Below are 17,093 nucleotides of genomic sequence, written 5' to 3' on the forward strand. Positions count from 1 at the left end.
AAAAAAAATAGTTCAAAATATAACTAAATAATGTCTTTTTAAAAACCATCTAAAAATAAAACATGTATTATTTGGAATTGATAAACTATTGTGAAACTCATATTTATTAAAATATAAGTAAAATACTTGAAATTCATTTTTTATCTCATCTCTTAATAAAAAACTGTATTTCTTACTTTGGGGGATTTTGTTTGTAATTTAAAGTTCAACATTTATTTTTTAAATTAATAAATATATTTAATTCATTACAGATTTAATTAGAAAATAGGATTATAGTGTTGGAGCATGTTTTGTGTTCTACATGTACAATACAATTAATGTACATTAATAAGTAACATAAAAATATTTTTACTATTTGTTTCGAGTTAAATAAACTTTTTTTGTACTCATGCATATACTCTACCATAAGCAGACTTAACATTCGGGATAAAGATCTCCCAATATTAAAGTATAGGGAAAATCTACAAACTTCATAATACATGTCTAGAAATATTTGTATGTCTAATAATCTCTTTTTATTGATTGAAGATTATCAGCCAAAGAACACAAAAAAATATGCAAGTAGGCATCAGGCCCTACACACAACATCGTATCCACAGTAGATATTGTACAGCGTTTTAACTTAAAGGTGGCTCACAAGTTAACAAACAGGTTACATATTCCTTGGTGTCATCACAGAACTGCGATGGAATTGAGTCAAGGATGCTATAGTTTGACGTATTGTTTGTGCACCCTGCAAGCCTTATATAACGGATCTTCAAGTTTGGCACATTGATCCTGTAACTCTGGTCCATTCTGCAATGGATGGAACTTGTACATCCCTCCACTGGGGCAATATGTCTCTCTTCGCAATCAGGGTAGGACTAGGACAAAAAAACGCTTGGGCTTCAAAATAGAAGTGGCACTCATAACCGACCAAAATAGCTACAAAAGTGGCGCAAATTTGCAAATCAGGACAGTTTGAACTTGTAAAGACATGCTGTATGTGTGTTTTGCAAGGAATGGAGGACTACATGCATTTGTGTTGGCTGAAGGCAATGTTTGTGGTAGTATCAGGGAAACCAACAGAACATGCTTGCCCACCAGTCAATTAAAAACAACAGCCCACACACTGACTTCACAGACCAGCCCATCAGGCAATGCTCTGTAGTCAAGCAAAAAGAGCAAACCAGTAACACATTGTGAGCTTGCTTATTTAACACTAGAAAGGTAAACTGCAGACAAGGGGAACATTTGAGCCCAAGTATGCAATATGACATTTTAATTAGGATGCCCAGATAGTAGCATCTAGAATCAATTGTGAATTTTTCATTTGCACTTGGGGTGCATTGGTTTATGACACTGATGGTTGCTTTTACCCTTTACTCAGGAATTCTGAGTTCGTTTTCAGTAGAGTTTTTGGTGAATCGGTATTTGTTTCTCATCTGAATAAAACACTTTATAAACAGTGGTGGTTAGTAGTGTTTCCGATATTTCATTATTGACTTTTATGGTATAGACATGCAACCTTTTCTTTCTTGTAACATTGATATTCTTCAAATTTTGATTAGATTTGTTGGGGTCATTCTAGTCTCCACTCCTAAGTCTTACTTGTTCTGAGGATGGTCTCACAGAAATGATACCACTCGAGAAGCAAACCTCAAAGCTAACCCCACCACACTTAGGATCTTTTAATGATGGGATCTTCTCATCATCAACATTGATTGTATTCTTCATGACGGATGGACATTTGACATCAATCATTTGAAGAGTGGATTCTTATACATTGACAAACTAAATCATGGAATGTAAACTACAACTTGTAAAGTGAATTGTCAGTGTATACTTAGATATTATTGTATCTCAAACCCCTGCTGTTTGATTTATAAATACAGTTTTCTTTATGATTTCATCTATTGATGTGCTTGTCTTTTCTTTGAATTGTTTCACTGGCTTTATTCTCCCTTTTTTCTAAAATGTTGCATTTGAATGACTTATTTTTATTCTAGATGCTACTAATTGGGTCGCCTAAATATAATTTCAGATTATGTACTTGAGAATAAATGATCCGCTTGTCAGCAGTTTACTCTGATTACCCTATCCGCTAGTCTAACCCTGCTCACAACAAAGTAGTGTGTGGCAACCAGGGTGCGAACACCAAAATTGTCTATAAACCTCAGGAGGGCGATTTTGGAGTCCAAGTTCATGAGTCTGATTACAACATTTTCCAGTCCTATGTTTATAGTAAGCTAACATCTACGATCAACAGTACGCCATCATTCAGTATGGAAAAAGTACCAGGTGCAGATTTACACAGAATAAATCGTGGGATTCCCACTCTCTGTGGTAACCATGTGATCTGCCACAGTAGAATAATTGCGGGTATTGTGTTGTACCTTTTAAAGTGCTTGAACGCTGCCTGCCAGGAACTGATGGGAAGCCTAGAGATGGTAAATATGGATTTTAGCATCTCATTAACCAAATTCAATTCCAGCTGACTGGAAGGGTCTCCTTTGTCTATATGTTGCCAAACATTAAGTTTAATCATCCGGGAGGTCTAATAGTACATTTTGAAGTTTGTCCAAACATACATAGTATTGTACATTGATTGGTGATATTTTTCAAATGATACACATATAGTTTTACTCACCCAGATGTAAGGTGTTAATATGCGCTTGTAGGTCTGAAAATGAAGGAGGTAATATGAAGAGGTAATGTTGCAAGACATATAGTAAAAGAGGAAGGGAGATCATTTTGGGAAGCGTGCCATGACAGGCCATGGTAAGAGGCAATGATGCGCAGGCTTTAAGGTAATTTTTGACTTTGATAAGAAGTGGTGTTATGTTTAAGTTCCAATAACTTTTTTCGGATTGTGTTATTGTCATAGCCACATACCAGAATTAACTGTCCCCCCACTTGAAGTCTAATTCACAAGGATCTCACTGGCAAGTTTCCTCTTATCGGTGCCATTGAGGATTTCCCCATGTTTATCCTAGGCTTAGATGCTTCTTTATAGATTTATAGAATTTCAATAAGACGAGGAATTGTTACGCAGGTCTGTTGTAAGTATAAAATCATATTTTCAGACAGATTGGGAGATTCTATCTTCATGTCCTCCCTCCCATCGGGCATCCACCTGATATTCAGACATTTCACCACATAGAAAAAACCAACTCACTTACGATACCCGTGTTTGCCCTGAGTTGATTGTTGTTATTTTTTATGAGGGGGGGGCCCATAGCCTACTCCCCATCCTAGCTTGCTCAAAGGCATTTCACCACCTTCAACTGCAGCGCTTTTTGCTAGGGTTCTGCTGTGCAGGTGGCTAAATGTCCATCAGCTGGAATGGTGAGGCAAAAACTTTCAAACCCATCTACCCTTAATTCTGCTACTTTCAATCAGTCATAGAAAACGGGGAATTACATTCTTCACAGAACTGCATCATGCATAGGCAGTGCACTGTATCAGAAGAACATTCCCACCAAAAGGGGGACATTGTCCCTTGTAAAAACATCTGCATGGTCTAGGGTCACATACAGGTGTAGTTGACAATGCCTAGAGGTTCAATTAAGCATAAGACCATTTTGGTCTTTATGGACAAGAAGATGCAAAGTTTTACTAGGTGAGTAGTCAATATTTTAGCCAGGATTTTTGATTGAATATTATTCAATGAAATTAAGTCATAAGAAGCACATTCCTCAGGGAGTTTACCTGGTTAAAAGAAAGCTGTTAGCGTTCCACCCCTTAGATCATGGGGTAATGATCTATGCTTGTGAGTAACCTCGTACAGAGATTCTAAATGAGGGATGAGTACGGAGGAATGTTATATTTCTTAAAGTGCTCCAGTGAGAACCATTAATGGGAGGGGTTTTACCAGATAGGATTGAAATGATGATTAAAACATTGTATTTTGATAAATTGTTGGCCAATTATTTCAATTGTGATAAATGCCTACAGCTTACAAAATGAATCAACATAATACGTGGGAGCCCAAAACTGAACATTGGCAATATCAAGGCATATTATCACCCCACAAATATTCCTTGTAGACCTCAATTTATATGGTGATCTTAACACATACACACAGTGCTGTTCTAGGAATCTTGCTGTGTCTTGGCATATGCACAGTGCTAAATAGAAAGCTTGAAAACAAGATGCAACAATGTGGTCTGTGAACTAATAACTAAAGTAAAAGTGGCAGTTTTCTTTTTTTCTTTTTTGTTAAAGCTTAGCAGTCATTCCTGATGCCCATGTGTAATGGGTGTGTTAGGGAGTCGTAGCAACACCGGGCCAGAGTGGGCATGGAGTTATGTAGACGATATCGCACTTGTTACTGTTTGCAATCACTTACCCATCCTTCATGAAGTAGTTGGTGTATACGGGGTCAGTGAGGTCTGTGGATGAGAATGGGCTTGCCCAGAAAGAGTTGATCATTAGTGTAAACCGGTCCGGGTCTAAATCCTTTGCCTCAATCAGTACATAGAGGGGTGTGCTGGTGGAGACGCTGTCGGAACCCATTAGTGGGCTTGTGAAATCTGAATTCTTGTACACAACAATATCCACTGTGGTCCGTCCAACACTGTCAACCTCAATAAAAACTTCACTGTTAGGAGAAGAGTGAAAGGTCAATTAATAAACATATCTAAACAATGGAGTCTGCAGTACCCACTGAGCTGGACCAACCCAACAGAAAAGCATTGTATGCATATCTAATTGAGGAATTCCAGCACATTGAACTCTACTTCAAACCGCTCAACAGTGCAGTGGTCTGAATAGTTTGATGTTAAATATAGTGGGTTTAAATTTCAAAGGTAAGAATGCTGTTTTTTAGCTATTTAACACTGTTTTGTAATATAGTTGTATATAATAATTTTTTAATATCGCCATATAAAATATGAAACATGTAATGTAATTAGTGGTTGTTAAGCGAGGAGTGTTCTCTTGGATTTGTAGGAATTAGGGTGGAAAGTGTTATGATATGTAAACTATTATTATTAGTTTTTAATTATTTGTTGTTACTTATTAACTTATGTGATAAATATGTATGTACATTCATTATGTGCAATTTGATTGATTATTATGTTCATTTGTTTGGTGTACCATTTTTTAAAAGGTGTTAATTAATTCTGCAATAATCATTTGTTATAATGGCAATTTCTTTATTTAAATAATGTAACAATCATTTTTCATTATTTTAAATGTTGTTTTAATTAATTTTAATTGTTTGATGTTGAGTGTGCTCATATTTTAAGTTGAGAAGTGTTTTATTTGAAACATTGTAACTGTTTTCGTAGTTTATTTGTAATATAAAATTCATATTTTATCAATTAAGCTTCATTTGTTTATTTTTAATAATTACATTTAATGGGAGTGGGAATTGTAAATCTGGTCCCTCCAAAGTGTAACACTTTCTCTACTTTTGTTTACATTAGAGTGGGAATATGAATGCTGATCTCTCCAAAATGCAAAACGTTTCTTACTGTTGTTCAGACTTGGGTTGGAATATTAAATATGATGACCCTTCCGGAGTCCAGCTGATTCCCTACTTCTGCTTACATTGTGAGTGGGAATAGCAAATGTGACCCCACCAAAAATTAAAGTGGGAATGGTAATTCTGACCCCTTCAAAGATCAGCCTGTGGCCTGTTGTTGCTAAGGTTGGAATTTGAATAGTAAATCTTACACCTCCAAAGACCAGTATATTCCCACATTAGGTTACGCGGGGGAGGAGCTAGTAACTGATCCCAAAGTTTAACACTTTCTCTGCTTTTGCTCAGATTGGAGTTGGAGTAGTAAATTATACTGCTCCAAAGTGCAGCACTTTTCCTACTGCCTCTGAGATTGGAGTGGGAACAGTAAATCTGACCTTTCCAAAGAGGAACACTTCCCCTACTTCTGATAAAATTGGATTGGGAATAGTAAATCTGACCTGTCCAAAGTCCAACACTTTGCCTATTTTTTTTTACATTGCAGTGAGTAGAGTAATTTTGAGCTGTTCAAAGCCCAACACTTTCCGTACTGTTGTTCAGATTGTAGTAAGACCAGTAAATGTGGCTGCTCCAAAGACCAACACTTTGCCTATTCTTGCTGAGATTGGACTGGAAATAGTAAATCGGACACCTAATGTCCGATTTCTAAATGCACTGTATGCTGGACAAGAGGAGAAAAACTAGCCCATTCAAAGTCCAACACTTTCCCTACTTTTTTTTTATGAAGGAGTGGGAATAGAAAATCTAATTCCTTCAAAGTCTACAATTTGCCTACTATTGCTGAGGTAGAAATGGTATACTTTTTCATTTTTTTAGAATATGTTTTTAATATTGTAATTTCTTATTTTACTTTCTGGGAATATTCCTGTTTTAATTTTAGTTTTATAAAATTTTATTTATTTTTGGGTTTCTTTATATTTATCATGTATTCTTTTTTTTATTACACATTGTAAAATATTTTATGAAATAATGTGTTAGTGTTCAATAACTATGTTTTTTTAATTTTATTTTATAATAATGCGTTCTAACTATATTTATTTTTTATTATATTATTGTTTTAACTTTAATATCTAAATGTAATTAAATATAATGCTAATATATATATATATATATATATATATATATATATATATATATATATATATATATATATATATATATTCAAATCAATATACTTAGCTGTGTTTGATGACGTTCTGGTCCCAGATATTTTTGTCTCAATATTCTTGCAGTTTACAAACAAAAGGGTCTATTAGGATGGCGGTCGGAAAATCACTCTGACTGCCAGTACCGCATGCCATGTTAGCAGGACAACACCGCCTGCCAGTACCGCAGCATAACTACCGCAGCAATGTTAACAGGAGAATGTCCTGCATCTGCCTGCACTGCGTGGCAGGCACTGCACAGTGCCTGCCACCTGGCACAGGGAAATATATATGGGGTACCATGGGTACTACCCCCCCAGTGGACACACACCCTCCCAACACATTGGGGTCCCGCAATGGGTCCTCAGAACATGTCTCTGAATGCCTTTCCATGGCGGTTTCACCGCCACGGAAAGGCTGGCTACCGCCGGCTTCATAATCATGCTGGCGGTCTTTGGCCCTGATCTGCAACTATTGTAGCGCTCCAGCTCCGCCCGCCAGGCAAGCGGGCGGACTGCAACTGGCGGAAAAGTGGCGGGCCGAAAATCACACCGCTGCTGTCGTGACCGGGATGCTAATCGGACCAGTGGTGTTCAGGACTTCGATCGCTGGTGGATGGCCACCACCGGTACGGCGGTTCCCACTGCCGGACCGGCGGCGGCTATCCGCCCGCCATCCTCATAGTCCCCATAGTATGTAACCACAATATTTTGGTTCTTAATATTTTTTCACAATATTTATCACTATAATTGTGTTGTCAATGTTATGTCTTACAAATCTACTGATGACGTAGTGTCAGTTGGTGACCGGGCACAAAGTAGAACCAATTAGCAATCTTATTTATGGTGAGGGACAATTTACTGTCACTGATGTCTGATTATTGATTGGTTTAGAGGCAGACAATGTAATGGGTTTACGCCATTCCAACCTGGTGCATAAACCGTTACTTTTTTGGTATCTGTAAAATCAGGTAAGCACTTTGGATTGACAGATAAATGTGCCTTTGATAATACATTGCCACCCACGCAAACGTGGGCCCCTCACTCAGCCTCTCACTTGGACATTCTCTTATTCTCTCTTAGCCTATCCCTTGGTCACTTGTTAAGTGCAGCTAGACATCTGAAGTACTCACGGAAGAGATGTTACCATCATGGGATCCAGAGAAGTGACATCCACATTCAAAGGATAGGCACATTTGAATTTGAGACCTGTGCTGTCCTGCAGGAGGATGTTGGCGTAGACATTAGGGACCAGTACAAGAGTGCCGGAGTAGAGAACATGGGTTTGATTACTCTACAAAAAAAAATCAATGGTAATGTCTTTAACTTTCAACTAAATAATAACCACAGTAGAAAAACCTAAAGCTTTAGCAAAATCCAACAACAGTAGAGTCTTCAACCTTAGAAAAAAGCAATATTTGTAGAGTTTTCAACCTTGTTTAAAGTCAGAAAAGGGAGAATATTTAACTTCCTATAGAAGAATCACCAAAGGAATGACTTAAAAGTATGAGTTAGAAGAGTTCACTATTTAACTAAAAGATCAATGAAAAATTCTTTCAATTTTATTTAAATACTCTATACAAGATTCGTTTTCAACCTTCTATCAAACAAGAACTAAATAATCAATGGAAAAGACTTTAACATTTCATACAAACATCGCTGCAAGAGTAGACAACCCACTTACTGAAGATCACTTTAAAACATTTTACTGTTGAGAAAAAACGTCAGCGAAACATCATTGGAAGTGCTTTCAACCTTTATCAAAATGATCAGTGGAAGAATCATCAACATTCTACAAATACACAAATAAGGGAGCCTTTATTGTTCCCCAAAAAAGAGAAATGGAAGAATTAGCTGTTATTCACTAAAACATTTATCAAAGACTCCTCAAATGAAGAAAAAAAGCATTCCGAGTTGCAAACTTCAGCGTTTTACAAAAATTGTTAACGCTAAGTTATCCACACTTTTACAAACACCCTGTTTGACCAATGCAGAGGCTTTGTAACTTGGTCCCAGTCCAGGATACCAAACTATTGTCAAAGCTTTGACTCGCATCAACATAGGGAGAAATAAGAGTTGGACACACACAAAGCCACAGCCTATTTTGACAAGACACCACCTATAAGAATGTTGAAATGTGAGAAGCGAAAGCTACGAATGGTTTAATGTTCAGGGTTAGTCTAGTCTGTCTGTATGTGGGTTGGGGAGAGGGAATCTTTGCTAGAATAAAACTGTTGCATCATCAAAGCCGAAGAGGGGATACATAGAGATAGGTGAAACAGATACTAAGGAGGCAATACAGAATTTAAAAGGAAATCTACCTAAAATGGAGAAAAAGGAGGACAATTTTAGCACAAAGGTGAAGAAAGGATACTTTTCTGTGATCAAAGAAGCAAATCGAGAGAAAATTAAAGGATGTGAGTAGTATTAAGGCAAACACAGGGGGATTACACTAATCTCAGGTTACTGTGGGAAAGGGAGACATACTAAGCATTTTGGGAAGAGAAACATACCCAACTGGTAGGGAGAGCTATACTGAAATAGTTGCAAAAGAGGTACATACTTGAATAGTAAGTTAAAGCTGTCCCATAATGAAAAACAGATGTAAAGTAATTCTGTCTGATCAAAGAGTTGGTTGTGTAGATCCATAAAAAAAGAAGAAATGATGTGAGTTGTACTGGGGTTAGAATAAACAAGGCCTCTATTTTGAGATATAGAAGAGGCACAAACTTAAAGTGAGTTGTTCAAAAAATCTAACTTGTGAAAAGTACGTGGAAGGTGTAGTAAAATCTCATCTAGAAACGATATTGAAAAATCAAAATAATGGCACATAAAAATACTTTAGCAGAGCAGAGCTTGATACATAAAATGAGAAATGCTCCAAAGACTACAAATATTGTTCTTTTCCTTAGTGTTATTTGCCGACGTATAGAATGATGTGATGTGATGGCCGAGTCCCAGCTGATTGCTGGCACAGTTAGTGCACTCATGGGGGTTTAGTAATAGCCTAAGAAAGACTGGTTACCTTAAGGTCAATGAGTATGGTAATGTTAGTTGTGCTGCCCTTAACAAAAGAGGCAAATAATGATAGAATGTTGCCTGACCACACTTCACTTGATTGAAAAGTAGGGGAAGGGGCTCCCGGTCTTCAGAGTGGTGCATCCTTTGATGCACTTGAGGTGCTATTTTCTTTTATACTCTCATACCTGTAACCTTCAAACAAATGAGCAACTTGGTTCTTTCAGAGGTTTGATGTAATGCCAGGCCTGGTTGGTTAGGGGAAACATCCATCCACTGTAGAGGCTTGTGTTCGACCTCATGGTCACAATTTGAAATCCAACTTGGTCCACTCAGCCTATCATCCTTCTGAGGTCAATAAAATGAGTACCATTGATTTAGGTAAAAATAAACATCTGTTATTCAGCAGCAAAATGCCCTTGGGTGAATGTGCACTTTCCAAATACACATGTTATGTAAATTCTTTGTAACAAGAAGCCCCCTTCATCTAATAACCCAGAAGCTTACACGTGGGTCCCTATTACTAATAGTGTTCTTGGAATGTATTTCCATGGGAAACCTTGAGAGCTTTCATATAATCAGAAAAATAAATCATTGATCTTAATCAAAATGTATCTTTGCGTTGAGTGAAACAAGCAGGGTGCTCATAATTTAGCATCCAACACAAAAAGGAAATCATCATAAAATAGAAACAGACTGTTCTCTACAGAGGAAATCAGCTTTTCAAGAGAATAAGGAGCGATATGTGGCTAGAGACCTCAGTGTTTTTTTCAAGCCCCCCATCAGCCTTCTTTCTTCCCCACCCAGCAGTCTCTAAACTCTGCCTCCACACATCCACAAACCCACAGCTCACCAACAACCTGGCACCATCGTTCTGATTATTATTATTAGTAGTAGTAGTAATAGTATTATCGGCAATAATAATAATAATGATAATAATATGTAGTACTAAAAGGAGTAATGATAAATTGTTAGCAGGGAGGGTTCCCGTAGCAGGGCTTTGGAAATCACATCACCTCAGGAGCACCTTAGTTGATCACTGTACAAAAGTTTCAAGTGTGGCCAATCAGGCACCAAAGGAACAGAGTGGTTGAACTGAAATAGAGGGCGTTTGTGACAGACCACTGAGAGGGTAGAATCGGTGCTAATGGAATACCTGGGGTGTCCCTTCTCTAGTTAAAGTCGGGGAAACTGCTGGGTAATCCCTGGCAGAGTATCAGCTGGCTCTGTCTGCAGTTTATGTGCCACAGCACCAGTGGGTCACAGTGGAGGTTGTACCGTCATATTTGGAGCAGGATAGCTTGTGCTTGTATTTCCTGCCCCGGGTGGAACTCATTAATAACCCTCACACCCAGGGAAAAAGCTACCTGTGCACCTCAGTTTTCAAGAAATTAATTTCTGCTTCTGAAAGCATAAATAGTTTGTCACACAGGAGCTTTAAACATGGCACCTGCTATGCAAACTTCACTGCAATGATATGAGTTGCTGTGCTGGCAGCTCCCTTCACACCAGTGAGATGTGGATAGTACTCCACCAGAGTCGCAGAGGTTATGAACTCAGCCACACAGGGAGGCTGGCATGCTTCGGTCCCAGGGTTAAAATACAGTCCTCCATTGTAAATTTGCAAATACCTGATTTGTTAAAGGAGCAATGGCAGGTACTTAGGTTTTTGGAAGTCACCCAGTTGGCCACCCGAAGGCAATGAATGCTGTTTAGATGATGTGAAATGGAAGGGTGGGCAAAAAGGTCAGGGACAATAACGTCTCTCAAATTCTGAATGAGCTGCAGCCATTGGAGAATGTATGCTGAAAGGTACAAGTAAAGAGAATTGCAGTATGTGAGGGATAAGCACCTGAACTTTGAGTTATCTGAGGCAGATTTAAAAAAAATACGACTTTGTGCATTTCTTGCATGATGAAAAACTAGGTATCTGTTCCTTAAAAGTCTAGGAAGCATTAAACAAGAAGCCTACATTCAAAGCAGATCGAGTTATGTGAGACAGATTTACGAGTTCTTGAGACTAAAAGACTGAGGTCAACATAAACAGAGAATCCCGAAAAATGTGGCCTAAACTCTGAGCCCTGTTAAATTTGAAAGAGTTGTGCTTCCAGACTCCCATTACCGACATTCACATGTAGCACTTGGATTGTGTTAGACTGATGTTCCTAAGTAACACCACTATTTTTCTTTCATTTTCAAATGTGTTGGCCATTAGAGAGAAATCAAAGGCTCTGATCAAGAAGGTTAGATGATTTATATAGCCTGGAAGGAGTTGTGATGATCTCCACAAGTTAGGGGATACTCTGTTAGAATGTTCACAACGCAGATCTTACAGGAAACCATGCAAATCAACCTATTCTCATGTCGGGGCAAGAAATCACATGTTTGTTCCACTAGAATCCAGTCCACAATTTTGTTTAGGTTGAAAAGATCATTGAGACTATTAGTCTAGCTAGGAAGTGGGGGTTAGAAGTTAGACTAGACTGCAGAACAAGACCTAAAAGTTGAGTACTTCTAGGGCTGTACTGGTCATGTCTAGGTAATAGGAGGCAATGCAAGTACAGAGAATCCTGTAAACTATTCATCAGTGTCTGAAAATGCATGTGTTTCAGTGGCTCCATCTCACACTAGTTCTGCACCAAGCTCTGCTACCCATCGCTTGATCGTTTTTTACCTTTCCAGTTCCAACTCAGTTTTGCTTTTTGTTACTAAGTTATCAATCATGGGGCCATATTACATAGGGTCCCCGTGGGGGTGTGGTAGGGGCAACAGCCATTTTCGCCTGCTTTGTGCACCCCTTGGGCACATTGGCATTATAGAAGGGGGCGCAGACGCTTGTGAGTCCCCTTTGCAACAATGTCTTTCCTCCTCTTCCTTCTTTCCACCCTATCTTTCCTGCTTGTTCAGTCTGGGAACACTTAGAATGTTCATTGATGTCATAGAATGTGGTGTGACTGAAGTGTGACGGTTGACTCCTGGCTGAGCTCAAGAAAACAGCTCCTGGTGGGGCCTTCATACCATCTTCACCTTGGCCTACCTACTACCCTAACCTACTTACTTACCACCTTTGCACTTCAACCTGAATAAAGATTCTCACTTGGAACAACTACCTAGACTCATGTGAGGTATTGACTTTCAACACCCTTCTATAATACTGATAGCGCTGGCACACTTAAAGTGCCAGCGCACTCAACACTGGGTGTTCCCTGATTTGCACAGGGGCACGCCTTTTGCAAATGAGGGAATTCCTTTCACACTGCTCCCATGCTATATTACAGACGCGAGCGCAGAGTTAAAGAAGCACTCAGGAGGGGCACTGACAGTGCGCCATTTAAAAGGTGGTGAACTGTCAGTGTGCCCCCTGAAAGCAGCCCTCCTCAGGGGTAAAGAGGGTCATGTGGACCCCCCAGACATCCCCTTGCAAGCGGTTGCATTCACTGACTGCACCCGCCTGCAAGGGGATATCTAATCCCCTTGGAAATTGCAGGCGGGTGCCATCTGCACTGTTAAAACACGGAGCTGAGCTGAGCTGATCTGTGTTTTCACATGAATGTGCTGCCCTGGGGCAGCGCGATTTCGCGGCTGCCACCAGGGCAGCGCATTCACCATAATGGGGGCATTCTTGAACAGTAAGCCAGACACCAGTCTAATCACTCTAATTCCTAATATTTATAATAATGGCCCTGTTTAACAAATATGTACTATCCAGAAAGAATGTCCTGAGGGTTTACATCCTCACCCCTCACCAAGTCGCCTTTGTGGCGAGCAGACCTGATGCCCTGACAAGATGCCTGTGTTTTTTCCACTACCCCATTTTCCCCTAATGCTTTGTGCGGTCCTTCATACATTCTAGTGTCCCTTGAGTGGGTTGGGAAGGATGAGGACTTCTGAATGGCTATTCTAAAACCTTCCTCAAAGCTTAAGAGAAAGAGAAGCGAAAAGGAGGAAAATTAAAAGCTGATCACAAAGCATCTCAAGGTTCCCCATTTACCTTGTCAGTTGGTTATCATTCACCTAGCAGACGCTGTCTGCCTGAGACACAGTATCAACACTATCACTGCGGCAAAGGGGTGAGGGGCATTAGGTATTTGCTTTTACAATGAGCTCTGTCATGTCGTCCCACCTGACCCTGCCGAGGGACAGGACAGGCGGACAGGAAACAGGAACCGGAACAAGGAACGGACAGGAGGTTATAGTCTGTAAGCGGGTATGAGACTAGCAGGGAATAAAGAAGCACGCGTTTATCTTACCTGTGCCTCGGTGTGGTTATTTTAATGAGCGCTGCGACAATGGCGACGAGGATGGGATCTTCATAAACCCCACACGCAGCATCATCGCTCAGCCATCCTGTGTGGCCGACCACCGAGCCCTGCAGCACCAATCCTGCCGCGCGGAGAAGGAGCGCGAAAGTCAAGGTGCCTCCAGCCGTCCGCCGGAAAATCAGAGAGCGTATGCCAGAGCGCTACTCTGTGTGTGAACAGACAGACACTGCTGCCGAGAGAAGGACAAGCGCGTGTACCGGGCGCTGTCACTGCGTGTGCCTGCGGAGAGTCGGAGCGCTGCTCCGTGTGCGTCCGGACCCCGCCCCCGCTTACCGAGAAAGACGCCGGCTGCAGGTAATGAGCGCGGGCAAACGAGCGCTGTTACCAGGCAATCCGAGGGTGAGTCTAAACCCTGCAAACTGCCCAGCGCGCCCAGACATATTTACATACAAGCCCCAGCCAACACGAGGGAAGTCAAGAGACCACGAAGGGAGTCCGAGTGGCGGCCATGTTGGGGTCAGGCGCCAGTACATAACACAGACCACACGCCTTTGACGGCGGCCATTTTAGGGTCAGGCGCTGTCCGAAAAATTAATAAACTGATTGCAAAACAAGGCGAAAAACGCTAGCTCAGGATACAGAAGGACCTCAGAGCCAAAGAAAAAAAAAAAGAAACAAATTGGACTACATACAATTTAGTCATACTGGGTCAACCAATTACAAATGTCCAATACAAACCCTGACAGCTCATCAGGGGTGAACGAAGTAGCAGGACCAGCAAACACAGGAGGCCCGGTTCCTCCAGTTAACAACGCGCCCACGATGGCCACCAACCTTATCGGAGCATCGTTCATGCGCCAACCAGAAGCCTAACAAAGAAACAAGCACAGGCAAGTGCAAGAAGGAAATAAGCAAGATGAGGCAAGAGGCCTAACAAAGAAACAAGCACAGGCAAGTGCGAGAAGGAAACTAAGCGAAAATACAATCCTTGAAGTCAACAGAAAATATAAGCAAAGGCAAGAAGCCTAACAAAGAAACAAGCACAGGCAAGTGCAAGAAGGAAATAAGCAATAAACAAGTATAAAATAAGACTGCGTAGACACAAGAGATAGAATGAGGAAACAAGCACACGTGACCGCAGGAAACAATCAGTGGTGAAGACTAGAGGAAACCACGACATGCATTGGTAAACACAAGAGAACAAGCCCTAATGAGAGCACACGACCAGTGCAAGTAAACACGAACGACCAAGCTGATCTCAAGAAATCAAGTCTGTCCACCTGAAGCCTGTGTACTACACCATCATGCCTATGAGGAAAGACACGCATAAACCCAATCCCTGCATTAGAGTACCTCCTCCAGTGGCACAGATCAACGCTCACTGTTAAGGTCCTGAATGGTCCAAGTGGCTGGAGTCGGTGGACGAATACCTCACAACGATCGGTGAGTGGAGGGATAGCAGACGTCGACTACTACTGTTTCAGCTGGTGGATCACGAAGGCCGACGTTTAATCAAAATATTTCCAGCAAAAGACACAGAGACATATAGGGGACTCAGAGAGACGCTGCTCGCTCATTTCTACGCGAAGGAAGACGTGGATCATGCACGCATTGCTTTTAACGCAGCACGGCAGGAACCATTAGAACCCTTACCAAACTTTATTACCCGACTGCAACGTCTAGTGACATGTTGCCACTTCGACACCTTCACAAATGAAGATGCAATTCGATTGCGGGTGATTGAAGGCTGCTCAAAACCCGACACCAAGCGCAAGATCATTCAAGGGCGGTTCTCGCTCAAAGAGATCATCAGGAGAGCCGAAATTGGAGAGCGGGTCACAGCGGGGAAAGCGTCCAAAGAACTCCATCAAGAAGCAGGAAACAAAAAGATAAGAAAGGAGACATTCCCCATGTCCGTGAGGAAAGCCCAGGAGTCAAACAAAACCCGAGAGAGGGAGGGCGAAAGCGGACTAGAAGCAAGATACCATGAGAGACAAAGTGACAGGACAGCAGGAATCAAAAAGAGAAGAAAGGAGACATCCCCCATGTCCACGAGGAAAGCCCAGGAGTCAAACAAAACCCGAGAGAGGGAGGGCGAAAGCGGACTAGAAGTAAGACATCATGAAAGACGAAGTGACAGGGAACTCCCTGAGTCACCAACACAAAGGACAATGGATAAGGGTGTGCGAAAGACTGGGACAACCAGGAATCGTGCCAACCGGCTCGACATACCGCCGAGAAGCCACTCAACACACTATTCTGGAGACATATCAAGCAGTGACACAGACCACTCAGAAGAGGCCGAAGACAGTCCACTCGATGGTGCCAACGAAAATCACAAACACCGGCGAGGGGACAAGTCACGCCCTATTCGGAAACCAACATACTACTCCGGAGAACCATCAAGCAGAGACACAGACCACACAGTCTACTCCAGAGAACCATCAAGCAGAGACACAGATTGGAAACCAACATACTACTCCGGAGAACCATCAAGCAGAGACACAGATTGCACAGAGGAGACTGACGACAGTCGACTCAACAATTATGAAGAAAGGACCAAACACCGGCGAGGGGACAAGCCACGTCATCCCCAGACACCGATACGCTCGTACACTAGAACAACTCAAGATACATACGCTCAAGCCATCCGTGATCAGGAGAAAACAGAGAAGAGTCAAACATCTCAAGACCAAATCAAGGAAGCACATACGTGGCCAGCAAACAGTCCCGTCGTAGCAATAACTCAAAAGATGCACCCAGAGGAGTGTCTCCTCGATAGCGTCGACTCCAGGAGTGCGTAGTTGACTGACTCAGAAAGCATGTCCGGACGATCACTTAAATCAACAGAACCCTGGTACCGACAACGGTCACGGTGTCCACCATTTGAAAACACAAGGGAAGCAAAGGCCGCTGTCCCGGTCCAAAGCAACACAACTCAGGCCAACAACCTACAATGTCTGAACTCCCCACGAGACAACATGCCATGTCAGCCCCAGGAACACCATAACGTGAAGAACACACCGTCACCATTGAAGGGGTCAGCAAGGCTTACGCAAAAAGGACACAGAAGAAGCACAGATGCAGGCGCTCGGAAGAAAACTAAAACAACGGACACACGTGCAAGCGATCAATTGCTGCTCAAACAAGAACTACAAAAGAATACGAACAGCCGACATCTAGCGGAGCCATCGACAACCGC

General features: G+C 41.3%; 1 protein-coding gene across 2 annotated transcripts in view; it reads right to left on the bottom strand.

The window, feature by feature from the left end:
• LOC144823811 (uncharacterized) overlaps positions 1–17,093 on the bottom strand; it is a 194,712-nt gene that overhangs the window by 87,767 nt on the left and 89,852 nt on the right. For both annotated transcript variants that reach the window (XM_078682663.1, XM_078682664.1), the window contains exons 5-6: positions 7,745–7,905; positions 4,331–4,582 (exon numbers count right to left, since the gene is read on the bottom strand). In XM_078682663.1, coding sequence (XP_078538789.1) covers positions 4,331–4,582; positions 7,745–7,905 — 413 coding nt within the window. The remainder of the gene's footprint in view (positions 1–4,330; positions 4,583–7,744; positions 7,906–17,093) is intronic.

This window comes from Lissotriton helveticus, chromosome 3_1, assembly GCF_964261635.1.
Source record: "Lissotriton helveticus chromosome 3_1, aLisHel1.1, whole genome shotgun sequence".
In the NCBI taxonomy this organism is placed as follows: domain Eukaryota; kingdom Metazoa; phylum Chordata; class Amphibia; order Caudata; family Salamandridae; genus Lissotriton; species Lissotriton helveticus.